The 15,950-nt window shown below is 41.4% G+C and overlaps 1 protein-coding gene and 2 long non-coding RNA genes across 6 annotated transcripts in view; all 3 read left to right on the forward strand.

Moving 5' to 3' along the window:
* CNBP (CCHC-type zinc finger nucleic acid binding protein) overlaps positions 1 to 1,818 on the forward strand; it is a 15,603-nt gene extending 13,785 nt beyond the window's left edge. For all 4 annotated transcript variants that reach the window (XM_040463724.1, XM_040463722.1, XM_040463723.1 and 1 more), the window contains exon 5: positions 810 to 1,818. In XM_040463724.1, coding sequence (XP_040319658.1) covers positions 810 to 927 — 118 coding nt within the window. In that variant the 3' untranslated portion in view covers positions 928 to 1,818. The remainder of the gene's footprint in view (positions 1 to 809) is intronic.
* LOC121022536 (uncharacterized) overlaps positions 1 to 1,905 on the forward strand; it is a 15,550-nt gene extending 13,645 nt beyond the window's left edge. Inside the window, exon 2 of the long non-coding RNA XR_005786990.1 lies at positions 1,804 to 1,905. This is a non-coding gene — a long non-coding RNA (uncharacterized LOC121022536). The remainder of the gene's footprint in view (positions 1 to 1,803) is intronic.
* A 291-nt stretch (positions 1,906 to 2,196) lies between these two features.
* LOC121022535 (uncharacterized) lies at positions 2,197 to 14,871 on the forward strand. Its single transcript, XR_005786989.1, has 3 exons — positions 2,197 to 3,332; positions 12,590 to 12,591; positions 14,860 to 14,871. It is a non-coding gene; the product is annotated as an uncharacterized LOC121022535 (long non-coding RNA).
* The last annotated feature ends 1,079 nt before the right edge of the window (positions 14,872 to 15,950 follow it).

The raw sequence follows: 15,950 nt of genomic DNA on the forward strand, positions 1-15,950 counted from the left end.
CGGACCGCGAGATCGTGACCTGGCTGAAGTCGGACGCTTAACCGACTGCGCCACCCAGGCGCCCCTGTTTTGTTTTTAATGTTTATTTTTGTGGGGGTGGTGCAGAGAGAAGGGAGAGAGGAAATCCCAAGCAGGGTCTGCACTGTTCACACACAGCCCAATGGTGGACTTGAAATCCTGAACCTAGAGATCATGACCTAAGCCAAAGTTGGATGCTTAACTGACTGAGCCACTAAGGCACCTCCCCACCCCCATCCACAAATCTTTTGTCCTGCAACCAGAAATCTTTGTGGTTGTGACATATAATGTACGTATTTATAGTGTAAAATTTGGTAAGTTTTGATACGTACATACCAGTGAGATCTTAGGGATTAATTTGTATAAAGGTTCAACATCTTGGGGCACCTGGATGGCTCAGTTGGTGGAGCATGCGACTCTTGATTTTGAGGTTGTGAGTTTGAGCCCCATGTTTGATGTAGAGATTACTGAAAACTTTTTTAAAAAGGTAACAGCATTTTTCCCAGTGTTATTGTTGTGTTGGTTTTGATATTGGTGGATCTCTTACAGTGAAAATTTTTAATTTTAATGTAATGGCTTAGGCTGCACGATTGAGTACTTTGTTATCTAATTCCTCCTTTCTGCTCTTAGTTTAGGGGTTAATGAGACTGTTTTGAGGGGAAAAAATATGTTCCTTCACTTGTTAACTGCTTTTTGTTCAGTTAATTATTGCTTCACTATGGTTTTGTATTTTCTGAACACATTGTGAAAATTATCTTAATTTCTTTCTCTTCTTTTTATTTTTTTTGTAGGTGTGGTGAAACTGGTCATGTAGCCATCAATTGCAGCAAGACAAGTGAAGTCAACTGTTACCGCTGTGGCGAGTCAGGGCACCTTGCACGGGAATGCACGATTGAAGCCACAGCTTAATTATTTTCCTTTGTCGCCCCTCCTTTTTCTGATTGATGGTTGTATTATTTTCTCTGAATCCTCTTCACTGGCCAAAGGTTGGCAGATAGAGGCTACTCCCAGGCCAGTGAGCTTTACTTGCCGTGTAAAAGGAGGAAAGGGGTGGAAAAAAATCGACTTTCTGCATTTAACTACAAAAAAAAAGTTTATGTTTAGTTTGGTAGAGGTGTTATGTATAATGCTTTGTTAAAGAACCCCCTTTCCGCGCCACTGGTGAATAGGGATTGATGAATGGGAAGAGTTGAGTCAGACCAGTAAGCCCGTTCTGGGTTTCTTGGATATGTTCCCATGTAGGAGGTAAAAACAATTCTGGAAGTATCTATGAGCTTCCATAAATAACTTTAATTTTAGCATAATGATGGCCTTGGATTGTCTGACCTCAGTAGCTATTAAATAACATCAAGTAACATCTGTATCAGGCCCTACATAGAACATACAGTTGAGTGGGAGTAAACAAAATAAAAAGACAAACGTGTGTTAATGGCTGTGCAAGAAAGATCGGGATAAAGGCCTAAACAGGAACAACTTCATCACAGCGTTGATGCTGGATATACATAAGGTGATGACAAAGGTTTAGAACACATTTTTTTCAAAGACTAAATCTAAAACCCAGAGTAAACATCTAAGCTCAGAGTTAGCATAATTTGGAGTTATTCAGGAATTGCAGAGAAATGCATTTTCACAGAAATCAAGATGTTATTTTTGTATACTATATCACTTAGACAACTGTGTTTCATTTGCTGTAATCAGTTTTTAAAAGTCAGATGGAAAAAGCAACTGAAGTCCTAGAAAATAGAAATGTAATTTTAAACTATCCAATAAAGCTGGAGGAGGAAGGGGAGTTTGACTAAAGTTCTTTTTGTTTGTTTCAAATTTTCATTAATGTATATAGTGCAAAATGCCATATTAAAGAGGGGAATGTGGAGGACTAAAAGCTGACAGTTTGGACTTTTCTTTGTGTACTAAGTCACGTCTTAGTAATGAAAAATACCTGTTATAAGGAAGCATAGGCTTTAGCTATTTAGGTGTCTGTTTGCGAAGATGTAAAAGTTTTATTTCTCTTTGTAACCCATTATATTGCTGTCCTTGAGCTCTGGTGTTCACTCTCAATAGTTTTAATGCCATTGTTGTTATGTTTTTATTTTTTATTTATTTTTATTTTTGAGAGTGAGCAAGTGGGGGAGGGGCAGAGAGACACAGAATCTGAAGCAGGCTTCATGAAGCTGTCAGCACAGAGCCCCACTTGGGGCTTGAACCCACAAACCATGAGATCGTGACCTGAGCCAAAGTCAGACGCTCAACCAATTGAACCACCCAGGTGCCCCCATTGTTCTGTTTTAGCATTTAACAGTTTTCCTGGGCTTCACAAGGATCTGAAATGTTAGATTGTTTTTTCTAGGATTTGATCTAGAGTTGAGGTGGACCTTAGAAATCATTTGGTTTAAGGAACTCACTTTGTACATGACTTACTGGAAACTTGGTTGAAAAATGTATGGCTATCTAGAGCCTAGAACCTAACTCCAGTATCCTTCCTGTCTTGTGTCCTCTTCTTTTTTTGTTCCCCACTCCCCATAAGCTAACTATAGTTAGTGGCTTATGCCTTCCTGACTTAGTTTATTGTTTTTCCCCTCCATGTGATTCTTTGCATTGGATGTATTGTGAATTTTCATCCTCGTGTGATATATATCATTGCACGATTAAGGTGTTGGTGCCTCAGCCATGCTATGCTAATTCCTACTTTGTCAAATTAACAGTCAAAAGCAGGCAAAAAAACGAAGTCCTGTCGTGTAGGTCCGTTCACTTACGAATACAAGCTTACAAGTTCCTTTTTCATTTGATATTTTTACTGAGCAAATGGTATATCTCAGATGTTAACTAAGCAGCATCTTGATAATTTTTCTTTCTACTGCAAATAGTGTAAGGGAAGACCTGTTTTCAAGGGGATCACTGTTCAATGTAGTTAAATTCAGGTTTGGGGGTGGTGCACACGGGGCTATTTTCCTATGAGGTTTCTGGCCTCGAGTTAAAAAACCCAGCAAGTGAGATACTTAGAACTGCTTTGCTTTACACAACCGTTCTTTGTGTTGCATTTGTAGTACCTAGCAGCCTTTTGTTCCAAGCTCTTTGATAAACATAACTGAGGGCCTATTCACAGGCCACATAAGTGTTCTTTCATAAGATAGCATTTAGTTGCATTGACCTTGATGATTGAGCAAGTACAACATGAAAATTCTAGGGAAATTCACTTAGCTGTGCTGGAAGCCAATGAGCTGTTCCTGTAACAATTAATGGTTTGTTATAAGAGTGGGTTTTAAGCAACTTTTTTTAGGTGTATTTATTTTGAGAGAGCATGCACATGTGGGGGAGTGGGGAGAAGAGAGAATCCCAAGCAGGCTCCAGGCTGAAGCTCAGACCCTGATGCGGGACTTGATATCCTGAACTTGGGAGGTCATGATCTGAGCCGAAATCAAGAGTCGATGCTTAAACTGACTGAGTCCCCCCTGGCGCCCTGGTTTTAAGCAACTTTTTAAAAACTTTTCTTCGGACCGTAATTAACATTCCCTTGATTGGCGAATGGTTCTTTCAAAAGTGAGGTTTGCTTGGGGATTTAGCAGCTTTCACCTTTGGTTAAGAAAACTTGAATTCTTCCTCTGGGGGATCTGGACTAGGAAGAAACCAATCCTCCGTTTCTATAATAGTGACTGAGATTCCTATCCTTGCAGGCTAGATAAAAAGGTCAAGGATTTCTCTTGTGACAAAGGGTTGAGGGGATGATGGAAAGATTAGTGAAGGTACTACAATGAGTTTTTCATTGTGTAACATAAAATTTCATCTTTGCATCCTCATGGAACTTTGCTACCTTTTTGCCTACTTCTGGAATGGCTGTTTCTCTTCAGCTTCTTGAAGCTGGTTCATCAGTGACTTAAATGAAGTGGATCAGATGGCAAGCTTTTGCCTACAAACTTATTTTGAAGAAGTTCAAAGAATAATCTGTACACTTAGGGGCGCCTGGCTGGCTCAGTCGGTAGAACCTGCAACTTTTGATCTTGAATTCAAGATCAAGCCCCACAGTGGGCTTAGAGCTTACATTAAAAAAAAAACAAAACATTGAACACTTTCTACTCCCCACCTAGATTTAACAGCAAACATTTGCTGAGCCATTTGAAAATAAGTTGGTACACCTGACACTTACTCTTATTGTGGCTTACATGTCCTAAGAACTAAGATGTTCTCTCTCAATCACAAGGATTGCAATCCATTATCATACTTAGAAAATTTGACCTTATTTCTCTAGTACCATCTGATCCTTAATAAAATAATTCAAACAGTGCCGGTTGTACCAAAATCAACATCGCCAGGTTTTCCAAACTGGATCTAGTCAGGGTATGTAAGTTGTGTTTGGTTGATAAGTTTATTTAGACTCTATATCTAACAGTTCCCTACCTTTCCCCCTCATAACCATGGGTTTTTGGTTTGTTTTTGAAGAGACCAGAGCAGTTTTCTTGAATGTCCTGTATTTACTAATTATTTTTTTCTTCCTGGTGTCACCTTATTTATGTCTTCTATTTTTCCTGCTGTAGAGTCCTGATTATTAGGTCCAGCTTGAACTTGTTTTGGCACGACTATTTTAAAAGTATGAATGTTGCATTTCATTAGTTTTACTTTTCATACAGACCTTTATCGATCGTTTAAGACTACTATTTTTCCTTGCAGTGGTACGTGTTTCTCTTGAAAATTTAGTTATCGGTCTCCATCCCCAGTATCTTTTCACGTAATGCTTTTAGCACGTATTATGCCTTGTTCAGATGTTGCTTTGAGTTCATAAATTTGTTGTGCAATTGCTAGGGATGTAGAATGTAATCTCACTAGCTCAGCAAAGCCAGGTTATACCCAGAATGATGCCGGGTACCCCAGACCATAGGTTCTTCATAAATGTTAAGTATCTCTAAAAAAGCCACAAAAGGAAAAGTTGGTTTTCTTGATATAAATTATAGTCCTGTTTCTGTTGAAGTTGTGGAAACAAAACTTCTAAAACCATGTGTGTGTGTGTGTGTGTGTGTGTGTGTGTGTATACACACACATAATATACGTGTGTATATATATATATATATGATTTTTCATGTTAAATGTTACATGAAACCTGTTTTTATTTTTTTTTTTTTTTTAAAGTTTTTTTTTCACCGTTTATTTATTTTTGGGACAGAGAGAGGCAGAGCATGAACGGGGGAGGGGCAGAGAGAGAGGGAGACACAGAATCGGAAACAGGCTCCAGGCTCTGAGCCATCAGCCCAGAGCCTGACGCGGGGCTCGAACTCCCGGACCGCGAGATCGTGACCTGGCTGAAGTTGGACGCTTAACCGACTGCGCCACCCAGGCGCCCCTGAAACCTGTTTTTAATAGCAATTCTAGAGTCGGGGTCAGATGCTTGGGTTTTCTAATCATAGCAGAGTATGAGACATTTTTTTCTGGGAAGTGTAGTGGTCCACCTAGCTTGAGGTAGAAAGCTTATTTAATAACCTTGAAGTTGAACATCCCACCTAACTTAGATATGCATAGCAAAGAAAACTACACTTTTAGGTACTATTTTAAAATGTTAATTTGACTGGTCTTTGCATTCTTGGTGTGACACTTTATCTTATTTTTAAATTATTTAAAAAAAAGTATTTTAGGGGTGGCTGGGTGGCCCTGTTGGTTAAGTGTCCCAACTTCAGCTCAGGCCATGATCTTACAGTTCGTGAGTTTGAGCCCCGTGTCAGGCTCTTTGTGTCAGGCTCTGTGCCGACAGCTCGGACCCTGGAGTCAGCTTTGGCTCTCTCTGCCCCTCCCCCATTCGTGCTCTGTCTCTCTGCTTCGAAAATAAAATTTCAAGAAAATTAAAAAAAAATTTTTTAATGTTTATTTTTGAGACAGAGAGACAGAGTGAAAGCAGCGGAGGGGCAGACAGGGAGACAGAATCTGAAGTGGGCTCCAGGCTCTGAGCTGTCAGCCCCAGAGCCCAATGGGGGGCTTGAGCTCACAAACCGTGAGATCATGACCTGAGCTGAAGTCGGATGCTTAACCGACTGAGCCACTCAGGCACCCCCAAAACGTTTTTAATACAGAGTATGCACCTGTGAACGGGAGGTGGGGGAGGAGAGGAAGAGAGAATCTCAAGCAGGCTCCACGCTGAGTGTGGAGCTGAAGCAGGGCTTGATCCCGTGACCCTAGAGATCATGACCTGAGCCAAAATCAGTAAGTGGATGCTCAACTGACTGACCCCCCCCAAATTTCCCTTCTTTTTAAAGTTTTACTTGAGTAATCTCTACACCCAACATGGGGTCAAACCCACAACCCCAAGATTGAGTCATGTGCCCATCAGACCGAGCCAGCCAGGCACCCCTTGCTTTGATACTTCCTTCCTTTTCCTATTGTAGATAAGTCCAGAATTCTCTCTACACAACCGATATGCTGGATTGCGATGATGGAGGTGATTTCGTGATGCACTGGTTACATCTGAAGCACGTCTGCTTTATTCGGAGTCTCGTGCAGCACTGTACTCCAATGTACAAAAACTTGCACGTACTGCTTTGATGAGTATCAAAGGGCATTGGGTAGTCGATTTCAGGAAACGTTTAGGTTCTGCTGTCTGGTACAGGTGCACTTGTAACCTTGTGCACTTAAAGTCCCCCAAGGTAAAACCTTGATATTTGGGGGGAGTTCAGTGTTTGGTGCATACTTTTACCATCTGTCTCTTATTTTCTGTTTTGGATGTGTTTGCTTTAATATGCATTAGTATTTGTTGTGGCAGTCTAAGCTAATGACTTTTCAAAGTTCTCTAAAAGATTCGGAGCACGTGGTTTTCTTGTTGGATTCTGTTATGTCCTAGGAAGCATTAGACATCGTATTTCCTGTGTGTGACCTGAAGTGCCGGGGTACTGTTGTGAGTCTGGTGTGCTTGCTGTGTGGAGCGAGCGACTGTGAAGCAGTGAAGCAGGAATCTTACCAGCCTCGTGGCTGGGTGCTGGTAGCCGCTAGAATTAGGCTTGCAGGCATCTAGGTCTAATTTGGGTGGGTCCCTAAGCTATTGGTGTTTTGTAAGCTTCTAGATGATTCTACGGTACCAGTGGGTTGAAAACCACTGGGGTACGTAACTGAGGTCATAGCCCCAGTGGTGCAGTTGGAATTTGAAAACTCAGTCCTGTGCTTATGCTCTTGGTTACAGGGGTTTATATGTAATTACCCTTTCTTGCTTGCTTTAGAACTGAAAGAACATTCGTTAAACATACCTGCTTCACATCTGTTCCATTTTCAACCCCACAACAAACCTTTTACAAGGAACGTAGCTGCAATTCTGTTGAGTAGTGTGGATGCATTTTAGTCTTGATATTTCCTGATCTTTTTTCTCCCTACTATTGTGGTTCTTGGTTTTCAGCACTGCGTTTTTCTTGGTAGTTACTTTGCAGTGTGACCCACCAACCAAGGGCCTAGAACTGGACGACTCTTGTCTCCCCAGGGAACATTGTTAAGTGACCAAGCAGAAACAGAGTTAGTTAATTCAATGACTTCTCAGTATGAATTTTTCCACTTCAATTGAGATGGACTTCTTTCCTAAGTGTGGCTACTTCGTGGCTTTGTCTTCCCAGAGTAACCATCCTTTTCCCTTAGGTTCATTTCAGATATTCTTAGTTGCAGTTCGCTTGCCTTCTTGTGCCCCAAATAATGATAGTCATAGGAGCAACGGTATCACAATGGGACCTCCACTTAAAGTGGGTGCAAGTGGAATAGAACGAGGGACAGTTCCCTGGAAGGAGAATTGGGATCTCCAGTCATTCTGCCTGTATATTTATACTTCATGGATCAGGCCACCATGAGCAATGCAATAGGCAAATGTGCTTGTTGCTTAGCTGATGCACCTGCCATTTGTGAGGCAGCCTTATCTGATCACTGGAGCTCTTAAGAGCCTTCTCATCAAGAATTGATTGCACCTGGTTGAATGGCTCAACGTCAGAAGATTTTTGGCTAATCTAGGTATAAGGCCACTTGGATGGGCATTCATTCAGTGCTTCCACGTGGTATTTTTAATTGGGAAGGGTCAAACTATATTTGTACACATTACATGGTGTTAACAGGTGAGGTGACACTTCTCTCCAAGCTGTGGTCACTTGTCCACTAATATTTTTGGGCGATAGTTTCTACACAGTGAACCTGAACAGATGTGGCAGAGGTCAGAGCTTATAGATTTTTCTTTTTTCTAAATCGGACAAAAATTCAAGGGTAAGATTTTTGTTTTTTGAAATTTTAAACTACAGCTGAGAGCAGAAGCAAAAACTGGTCATTGGCCTAAAACCTTTGCTGATTCTCTCTTGTGAATGGAAGAGAAAGTCTATTCACTCTAGTATTTTCATGCCAGTTTGTAGAATTAGCTCACAGTCATTCTAGCTGCCAAGTTAATATCAACTTCTTACAAACGTGTTTCATTAACTAGGTTTCTGAATCAGATCAACCAAAAAAATGCCTTGGAATTGGAATATTTGTAAAGTGGTAAGTGGTAATGTATGGAGAAAACGTGAATTTCCCACTTGATTTCATTTTAATTTTTTCTAGTTGGTTTGTTGGATCAGGATCCAAATGTTCTATATACATCGCATTTGGTAATGTCTTATATTTGTAATAGTTGCCTGTCCTTATTGGAAAAACAAATTGAGGAATTCCTAATGACTTGCATTTGGCTGATTGTATTCCTGTCGTATTGTTTCATACGGTTTTATCTCCCCGAGTTTAGTAATAGATCTAGAAGCTTGATTATATTTTGATTATTTTTTTAGGCTAGATACATCATAGTGGGTGCTGCATACTTCCTTTTGCATCGTATCAGGAGGTAGGTAATGTCAGATTGCCTTACTTTTGATACTAAGCTTGGTTAGTAGATTCTAGTGATTTCAGTGTTTTCTATCCATTATAAAGTCTTCCATCAACGTTGCATCAAATAGTTTTAGCAGCCATGGATGATAAACATCTACACTGATACTTTAGTCATAAACAACAAATTAGTGAAAGGACCTTAAATTTCTTAAGGCAAGTCCAGAATAGAAGACCCCAAGAATTAATATATGTGACTTCTAAAAGCTGTGCAAGTTATCTAGGGTGACTGGGTGGCTCAGCCAGTTAAGCATCTGACTTCAGCTCAGGTTACGATCTCGCTGTCCAGTCCGTGAGTTCAAGCCCTGCGTCGGGCTCTGTGCTGATAAGCGTGGATCCTGGAGCCTGCTTTGGATTCTGTGTCTCCCTCTCTCTCCACCCCTCCCCACTTGTGCTCACTCACTCTCTCCCCAAAATAAATAAACCTTAAAAAAAATTTAAAAAAGCTGTGCAAATTATCTTGCACTTTTTCCCCCAAGGTCTGTTGGTACTGCCGTATCTGTGCCTCCAAAAACCTGATTTTAGCTTCACGGCCTTGCTCATTTTTGAAACAGTGGCATCATGCAGCCAATATGGGCTGTGGTGTCAGACTTCACTGGAATCTCAGTTCTAAGTCTGTTGTTGGCTTACATTTGAAACAACAAGATTTCTAAGCTCCACTTTCCTCATCTGTAAAGTGAGAAAACCTTGTATTTATTTTGCAGGATCACTATGATGGATTACATGAGACATTGGCAAAGGGCTTAGCACTTACTGGAATAATAAATGGTACATACTATTTTTATGCAAACTTCCTACAGTGCCACCAGATTGCCGCATGCCAACTGAGAGGAATACCTCTCAGGATGTTTGGCAGGTCTGAAAGAATACCTGGCTGAACCAGTTCAGGGACACCTTTAATGTATGCCACTAACTCCTGAGCCTTTGGAAGGCAGCAGATGGTGCTATGAATGAAGCAGGTCAGCTGGGAGATGGGGGAGGTGGTGCTGTAGAAAACTCTGGAGAACAGCCCACATCCCTCCAGGGACAACAGCTACTTGGCTCCTCCTGATTGAGAGATTCTCTAATGATCTGGTGCAAGGAGGAGCAGTCTACTATTTTATTACTTTTTTAGTAGTCTATTTTAAACTTTGATGCATACTCTGTTAAACCAGAGCAACATTTTGAAAATCGGTTTTTCTCAGGCATTGAGGCCTTGGTTCCAAATATGTCCAAAATTTAAACTTTGAATAGAAATTTAATCTGGTTTTGGGATGCCTGGGTGGCTCAATCGGTTAAACGACTGACTCTTGATTTCGGCTCAGATCGTGATCCCAGTCATGGGATCAAGCCCCATGCACCGAGCGTGGAGCCTGCTTAAGATTCTCTCCCTCCTGCCTCTTTCCCCCTTGCGTGCTTGCTCACTCACTCTCTCTCTCTCTCTCAAAATAAACTTAAATTTTTTTTAAAATCTGGTTTTGAAATTTTCAAGCAGAAACACTACAAATACCATGGTTTAAAGTTTTACTAAGAACTTTACATTTTTTCTGCCTTTGTGATGTTCCAGTCATACACCTTCCTAAGGATCTTAATAATTCTACCATATTCCATTTTTTCAAAAAAAAATGTTTATTTTGAGACAGGGAGAGGAAATTGCAAGCAGGCTCCATGCTATCAGCACAGCTGACAGCACAGAGTCCAATGTGGGGCTGATTGCACTAACTGTGAGATTATGACTTGAGCCAAAATCAAGAGTTGGTGGCTTAACGGACTAAGCCACCCCGGTGTCCCTACCGTATTCCTTTTTTAATGCTTTTCTTGAGTATAAGCAATCAGATGCAGGAGAAAGTGGATGTCCTCTCATCTCAGGTTGTCAGTGGGAGTTTCTGGTATTTGGGGCTGGTTAGCCCTAGGTTAGGACAGAATTCCAAAGGTGATTAAAATCAGATTCTGGAAGTGAGGCTGAATCCTCTTTTTTTTTTTTTTTAACATTTATTTATTTTTGAGAGCTAGAGACAGAGCACAAGTGGGGGAGGGGCAGAGAGAGAGGGAGACACAGAATCTGAAGCAGGCTCCAGGCTCAGGGCTGCCTGCACAGAGCCCGACGCGGGGCTCGAACTCCCGGACCGTGAGATCGTGACTTGGACCAAAGTTGGATGCTTAACCAACCAAGCCACCCAGGTGCCCCAAATCCTCTTTCATAACAGTTTTTCTTAATACGGTCGTATACAACAGGTCTAGCCCCTATCTTTCAAGCACATTAAAACAATTTTTTAAATATTTATTTTTGAAAGAGAGCACGAGTTGGGGAGGGGCAGAGAGAGGGAGACACAGACTCTGAAGCAGGCTCCAGGCTCTGAGCTGCAGCACAGAGCCCAATGTGGGGTTCAAACTGAGACTGCACGATGAGGACCTGAGCCGAAGTTGGATGCTTAACTGACTGAGCCACCCAGGCGCCCCCCTTCAAGCACATTTAAAGTGTTTGGACCCTTTTTTCTAGAAGCAAAGTGGTCTTGCAATATTTTTTTAATATTAGACCACAGGTGTTGATCAGACCTTTTTGTTCTTTGTGTAGTTTCTACATTTTCTGGATTGTTTAGCTGATTTGGGACATTTTGATTCAGTTCACGGGCGAAAAGTACACATGTATATAATTATAAGTTCCTTTAAAAGAACTTCATGTTCATATCTTTGTAACTAGTTTTCATACACTCTTTTTAAATTTTTTTAAACCTTTATTTATTTTTGAGAGACAGAGCACAAGCGGGGGGGGGGGGGGGGGGCAGAGAGAGGAGACAGAATCCGAAGCAGGCTCCATGCTCTGAGCTGTCAGCACAGAGGCCGACGCGGGCTTGAACTCACAAACCGTGAGATCGTGACCTGAGCCGAACTTGGATGCTCAACCGACTGAGCCACCCAGGCGCCCCTCATATGCTTTTTTTCTTAAGCTCACTTATTTATTTTGAGAAAGAGCGTGCAGGGGAGGGGCAGAGAGAGGATTGCAAGCTGGCTCTGCCTTGTCAGCACAGAGCCCAACATGGGGCTCGAACTCCAGAAATGTGAAATCATGATGTGAGCTGAAATCAAGAGTCTGATGCTTAACCGACTGAGCCACCCAGATGCCCCTGTATATTTTAACGTAGCAAATTGTGAACCCGTGGACTTTTACAAATTACTTTTTATTATTTTATGCTCATATTGTCACATCCTTATTTTCTGCTAAGGACAGCATTCTACAAGATCCATTCTGGGTTGTTTTTTTTTTCTGCCCCAAGTGAAGGAATCAATCACTGTATTAGTTTCCTGTTAATGATGTAACTTAATCACACCCCCAAAGTCCTTTGGCCATGTAAGGTAACTCCCAGGTTTTGGGGATTAGGACATGTACATCTCTGACAGGGCATTACTCTTCCTACCTCAGTCTGGCTTCTGGCCCCTAAAGATTCACAGTCATCTCACATGCAAAATGCATTCATTTCTTCCCAGCATCCCCCAACGTGTCAACCCATTATACACCAAAGAAAAAAACCTCCCAACTCTCAGCTCCAAAGTCCAAGTCTCATTGTCTAAATCAGGTCTAGGTAAGAGCTGAGCATGATCTATCGTGGGGCAAAATCCCTCTCCATCTGTGGTTTTATAACAGGTTTTTAAGTGATCTGCTCCCCAAATGTCAATGGTAAGATAGGTATTGGACATCAGTAATAGACATGGTCCTTCGAAATGGGAAGAAATGAAAGGGAAAAAGGAGTCACTGGTCTCAACCAATTTAAAAATCTAGCTGGGCAAACAGTGTCCAGTTTAAGGCCTGAGGGTATTCTCCGGGCTCAAGCTGCCTTCCTGAGTCCTCCCTTCTTTTTCATGAAAGGTAGTGCTTGTTCATAACTGAGTAGTTTTGTCAGCTTGTTTCCTGCTTACAGAATTTCGGGAATTTAACAGACTTCTTTAATTTGATCCTTTCTCCATCCCTCCGAGTCCAGGCTGGCAGTGTTTCGGCTGGTATAAAAATTCTCAACCTTGATCTTCTGTGGATGTCACGGAAATTCACTTCATTGGACAAGAGGTGCCTCCACAGAACTTTCCTGGGTAATCCCATCTCTATTCCTGGGTTCTGCTGAGATGGTTGAGAGTATTCATGAGTCACACGCCTAATCTCCTAACCTATCTGTGTGGACAAATATGACCTTTTGGTCATTCTGAGGCAGTAGAAAAAGGGGGCTCAACCACACCTTGGCTTTTTCTCCAGAGCACGCTTCCCTGTGAGTCTCCTAATTTTAGCATCTTTTGCAGTGTGGATAGGCTGAGATTTCTGCATTAAGTTCAGGTTCTGTTTTAACCGTTCTTCCCTAGATTTATCTCTTTGCTCTTGCATTTTACTATAAGCATCAAAAAGAAATGAAAAAAATCCCTTCAGCTAAATATCCAAGTTTGTTATGTGCAAGTTCTGCCTTCCACATAACTGTTGGGTACAACTCAGCTATGTTTCTACCATATAAGGGTTCCTCTTTCTTCCAGTTTCCGATAACATTACCCAATTCCTTCTGAGCCCTCACCAGCTGTGCTTTTAGTGTCTGTATTTCTATTCACAGTCTGTTTATGTATTCTCTAAGACTACAGATTTTCTATTAGGCTCTTCACTTCCTTCTGAGTCCTCACTGACAGAATTGTTAACATTCATGTTTATAGTAACAATCCGTGGAAAGCATTCTATCATACCCATAATTCTTCCAGCCTGTGTCCATTCTTCAGTTCCAAAACCACTTCTACATCTTAAGGTATTTGTTACAGTAGCACTCCACTTCCAGGTACCAAAATCTGTTTTAGTTTCTATATTGCTGTTGTAACAAATTACCACAAACTTAGTGACTTCAAACACTTTGAATTATTACACTTCTGGAAGGCAAAAGTTGGAAATGGGTTTTACAGGACTAAACGGAAAAAACAGGGCTACTTTCCTTCTGGAAGCTCTAAGGGAGAATCCTTCCTTGCCTTTTCAAGCTTCTAGAGGATGTCTGCATTCCTTGACTAGTGGCCACTCACTCCAACCTCTGCTTCTGTAGTCATGCTTTCTTGGACTCTGATCCTTGGTCTCCTTATAAAGATCCTTGTGGATGATACTGGGGCCATCGAGTAATCCAGGATAACCTTCCCCTATCCCAAGATCCTTAACTTAGTTACAGCTGCAAAGTCCCATTTGCCATGTAAGGTGATATGTTCACAAGTTTTGGGGATTGGAATGTGGGCATCTTTGGCCAGGGGTGGGGGAGGGGGTGCTTGCCTGCCACACCTGCTCTCCAATGCAGTATTGAGGTCCTTAAATGGGTGCTAGGGGACACATGAATGAGTGTTGCTAGGTGAAACTACTACCTCTGTTGCTTGTTGGGTCAGACAGAACTGGAAAATGTCTTTTTAATGTAAAGAGGGTTTTTTCCCCCTACCCAATTAAATGTATTGCATTAAATGTATTACATGCTCACAACATGGACTGATTTAATATTAAGGTTTTTCACTTGTATTGACAATTACTGTGCAGGCATGTGGGTTCAGTGTTGCCTCATATCAGGATTTCTGTGTGAGGTTTTCTAGTTCTTATAACATGATACAGGGCAAAGCAACGCTGTAGGCCAAATTCAGCCTGCTGGCCAGTTTACAGCTGTGGTCTTATGGATTAGTGATGTGATCTAATGATAGATCGTTGATTGTGGATGCATAGGTAGATAAGATATATATGACTGATACTGGGATATGAGTACAGAAAGTCTTAGCACTACAAATATGCTGTTCAAATTTACAGGGTGGCTAAGAAACACAGCATTAAGTTGAGGCTGTTGGCACAAAAATAAGGCAGTTTAGTGTCACTGTCTTTGCTCCTTTATTTGTTTAGCCATGATATCTCACATGCCAGACCTATAGGGTGGAGATAAAAAAAAAAGATAGGATTCCAGTCGGGCAAGACCTGTAAATCTTAAGTCTGGTGATTTAAAGACTAACAAAGCTAGGGGCGCCCAGCTGGTTCAGTCAGAAGAGCGTACAACTCTTGATCTCAGGGTTGTATATTTATATAAGTAAGTAAGTAAATAAATAAATATATGTATATATAAATAAATAAAAGGCTAACAGAGCTCTTACAAAGCCCCTGAGCCTCCCAGCTGTACATGGAGTTGGGTAAGGCCACGTAATAGATTTGACTGCCGATCATGGGGTTTTGAGTTTTGAAATACTGAGAAGTTTACATAGATCTGTTCTGAGCACCTTATATGCTGTTCCCTCTTTTTAATAACAGGTCTGTAAGGCAAGTGTCCCAATTTCATGAGTGATGAAAAATGAGAACAGAAGGGTAAATACTACTATGTCAATTTCACAATAGAAATGAAACAGGTTGTGTAAGTCACCTAAGGCCACAGAACTACTAAGTGGTGGAACTATGATAAATCCAGGATGTCTAAATTGTCTCAGATGATAAGTAGGCATAAACAGGGAATATTTGCAGAGTGGACGCAGGGTGCTGCAGGCAAAAGGAACACTATGGGCAAAGACAGGATCATTGTGCACGCAGCAAGGACATTAGCAGACTGTGGCAAGATAAATGGTATCATCAGGATGCTCTTAGTTTTAAGTACTGGTAGGTCTGACTTGTTCCAACACTAAAGAGAGTTTATTGGTCTATATAACTGAAGACTGAGCGGTGGGTGTGAGTTGCTGACAGCAGCTTCTGGTATTACATTTGCTCTGCGTCTAGCAGGATGTATTCTACCCAGCATTGCAAGCCAAGTCCTGAGACTGAACTTTGGGTCAGCTTGGGTTTGTTTTGTTTTGTTTATTTGTTTTGATAGAGCATGGGAGGGGCAGAGAGGGAGGGAGAGAGAATCCCAAGCAGGCTTCACCCTGTCAGTGCACAGCCTGATGCGGGCTCAATCTCACAGTTGGCGAGACCTAAGCTGAAATCAAGAGTCAGATGCTTAACCAACTGCTTGGGTTTTCAGTCCACCAATCAATATTCATAGGGAGATAGTATGGATTGTTTAGCTTAACCTAGCTCTTTCATTCTGCTCTTAAAGCTGGGCATGCAGTTCCCTTCCCCTGAACCGTAAGATCCCCAAATGTAATTC

Source organism: Herpailurus yagouaroundi, unplaced genomic scaffold (assembly GCF_014898765.1).
Source record: "Herpailurus yagouaroundi ecotype Mexico unplaced genomic scaffold, PumYag 419, whole genome shotgun sequence".
Taxonomy (NCBI): domain Eukaryota; kingdom Metazoa; phylum Chordata; class Mammalia; order Carnivora; family Felidae; genus Herpailurus; species Herpailurus yagouaroundi.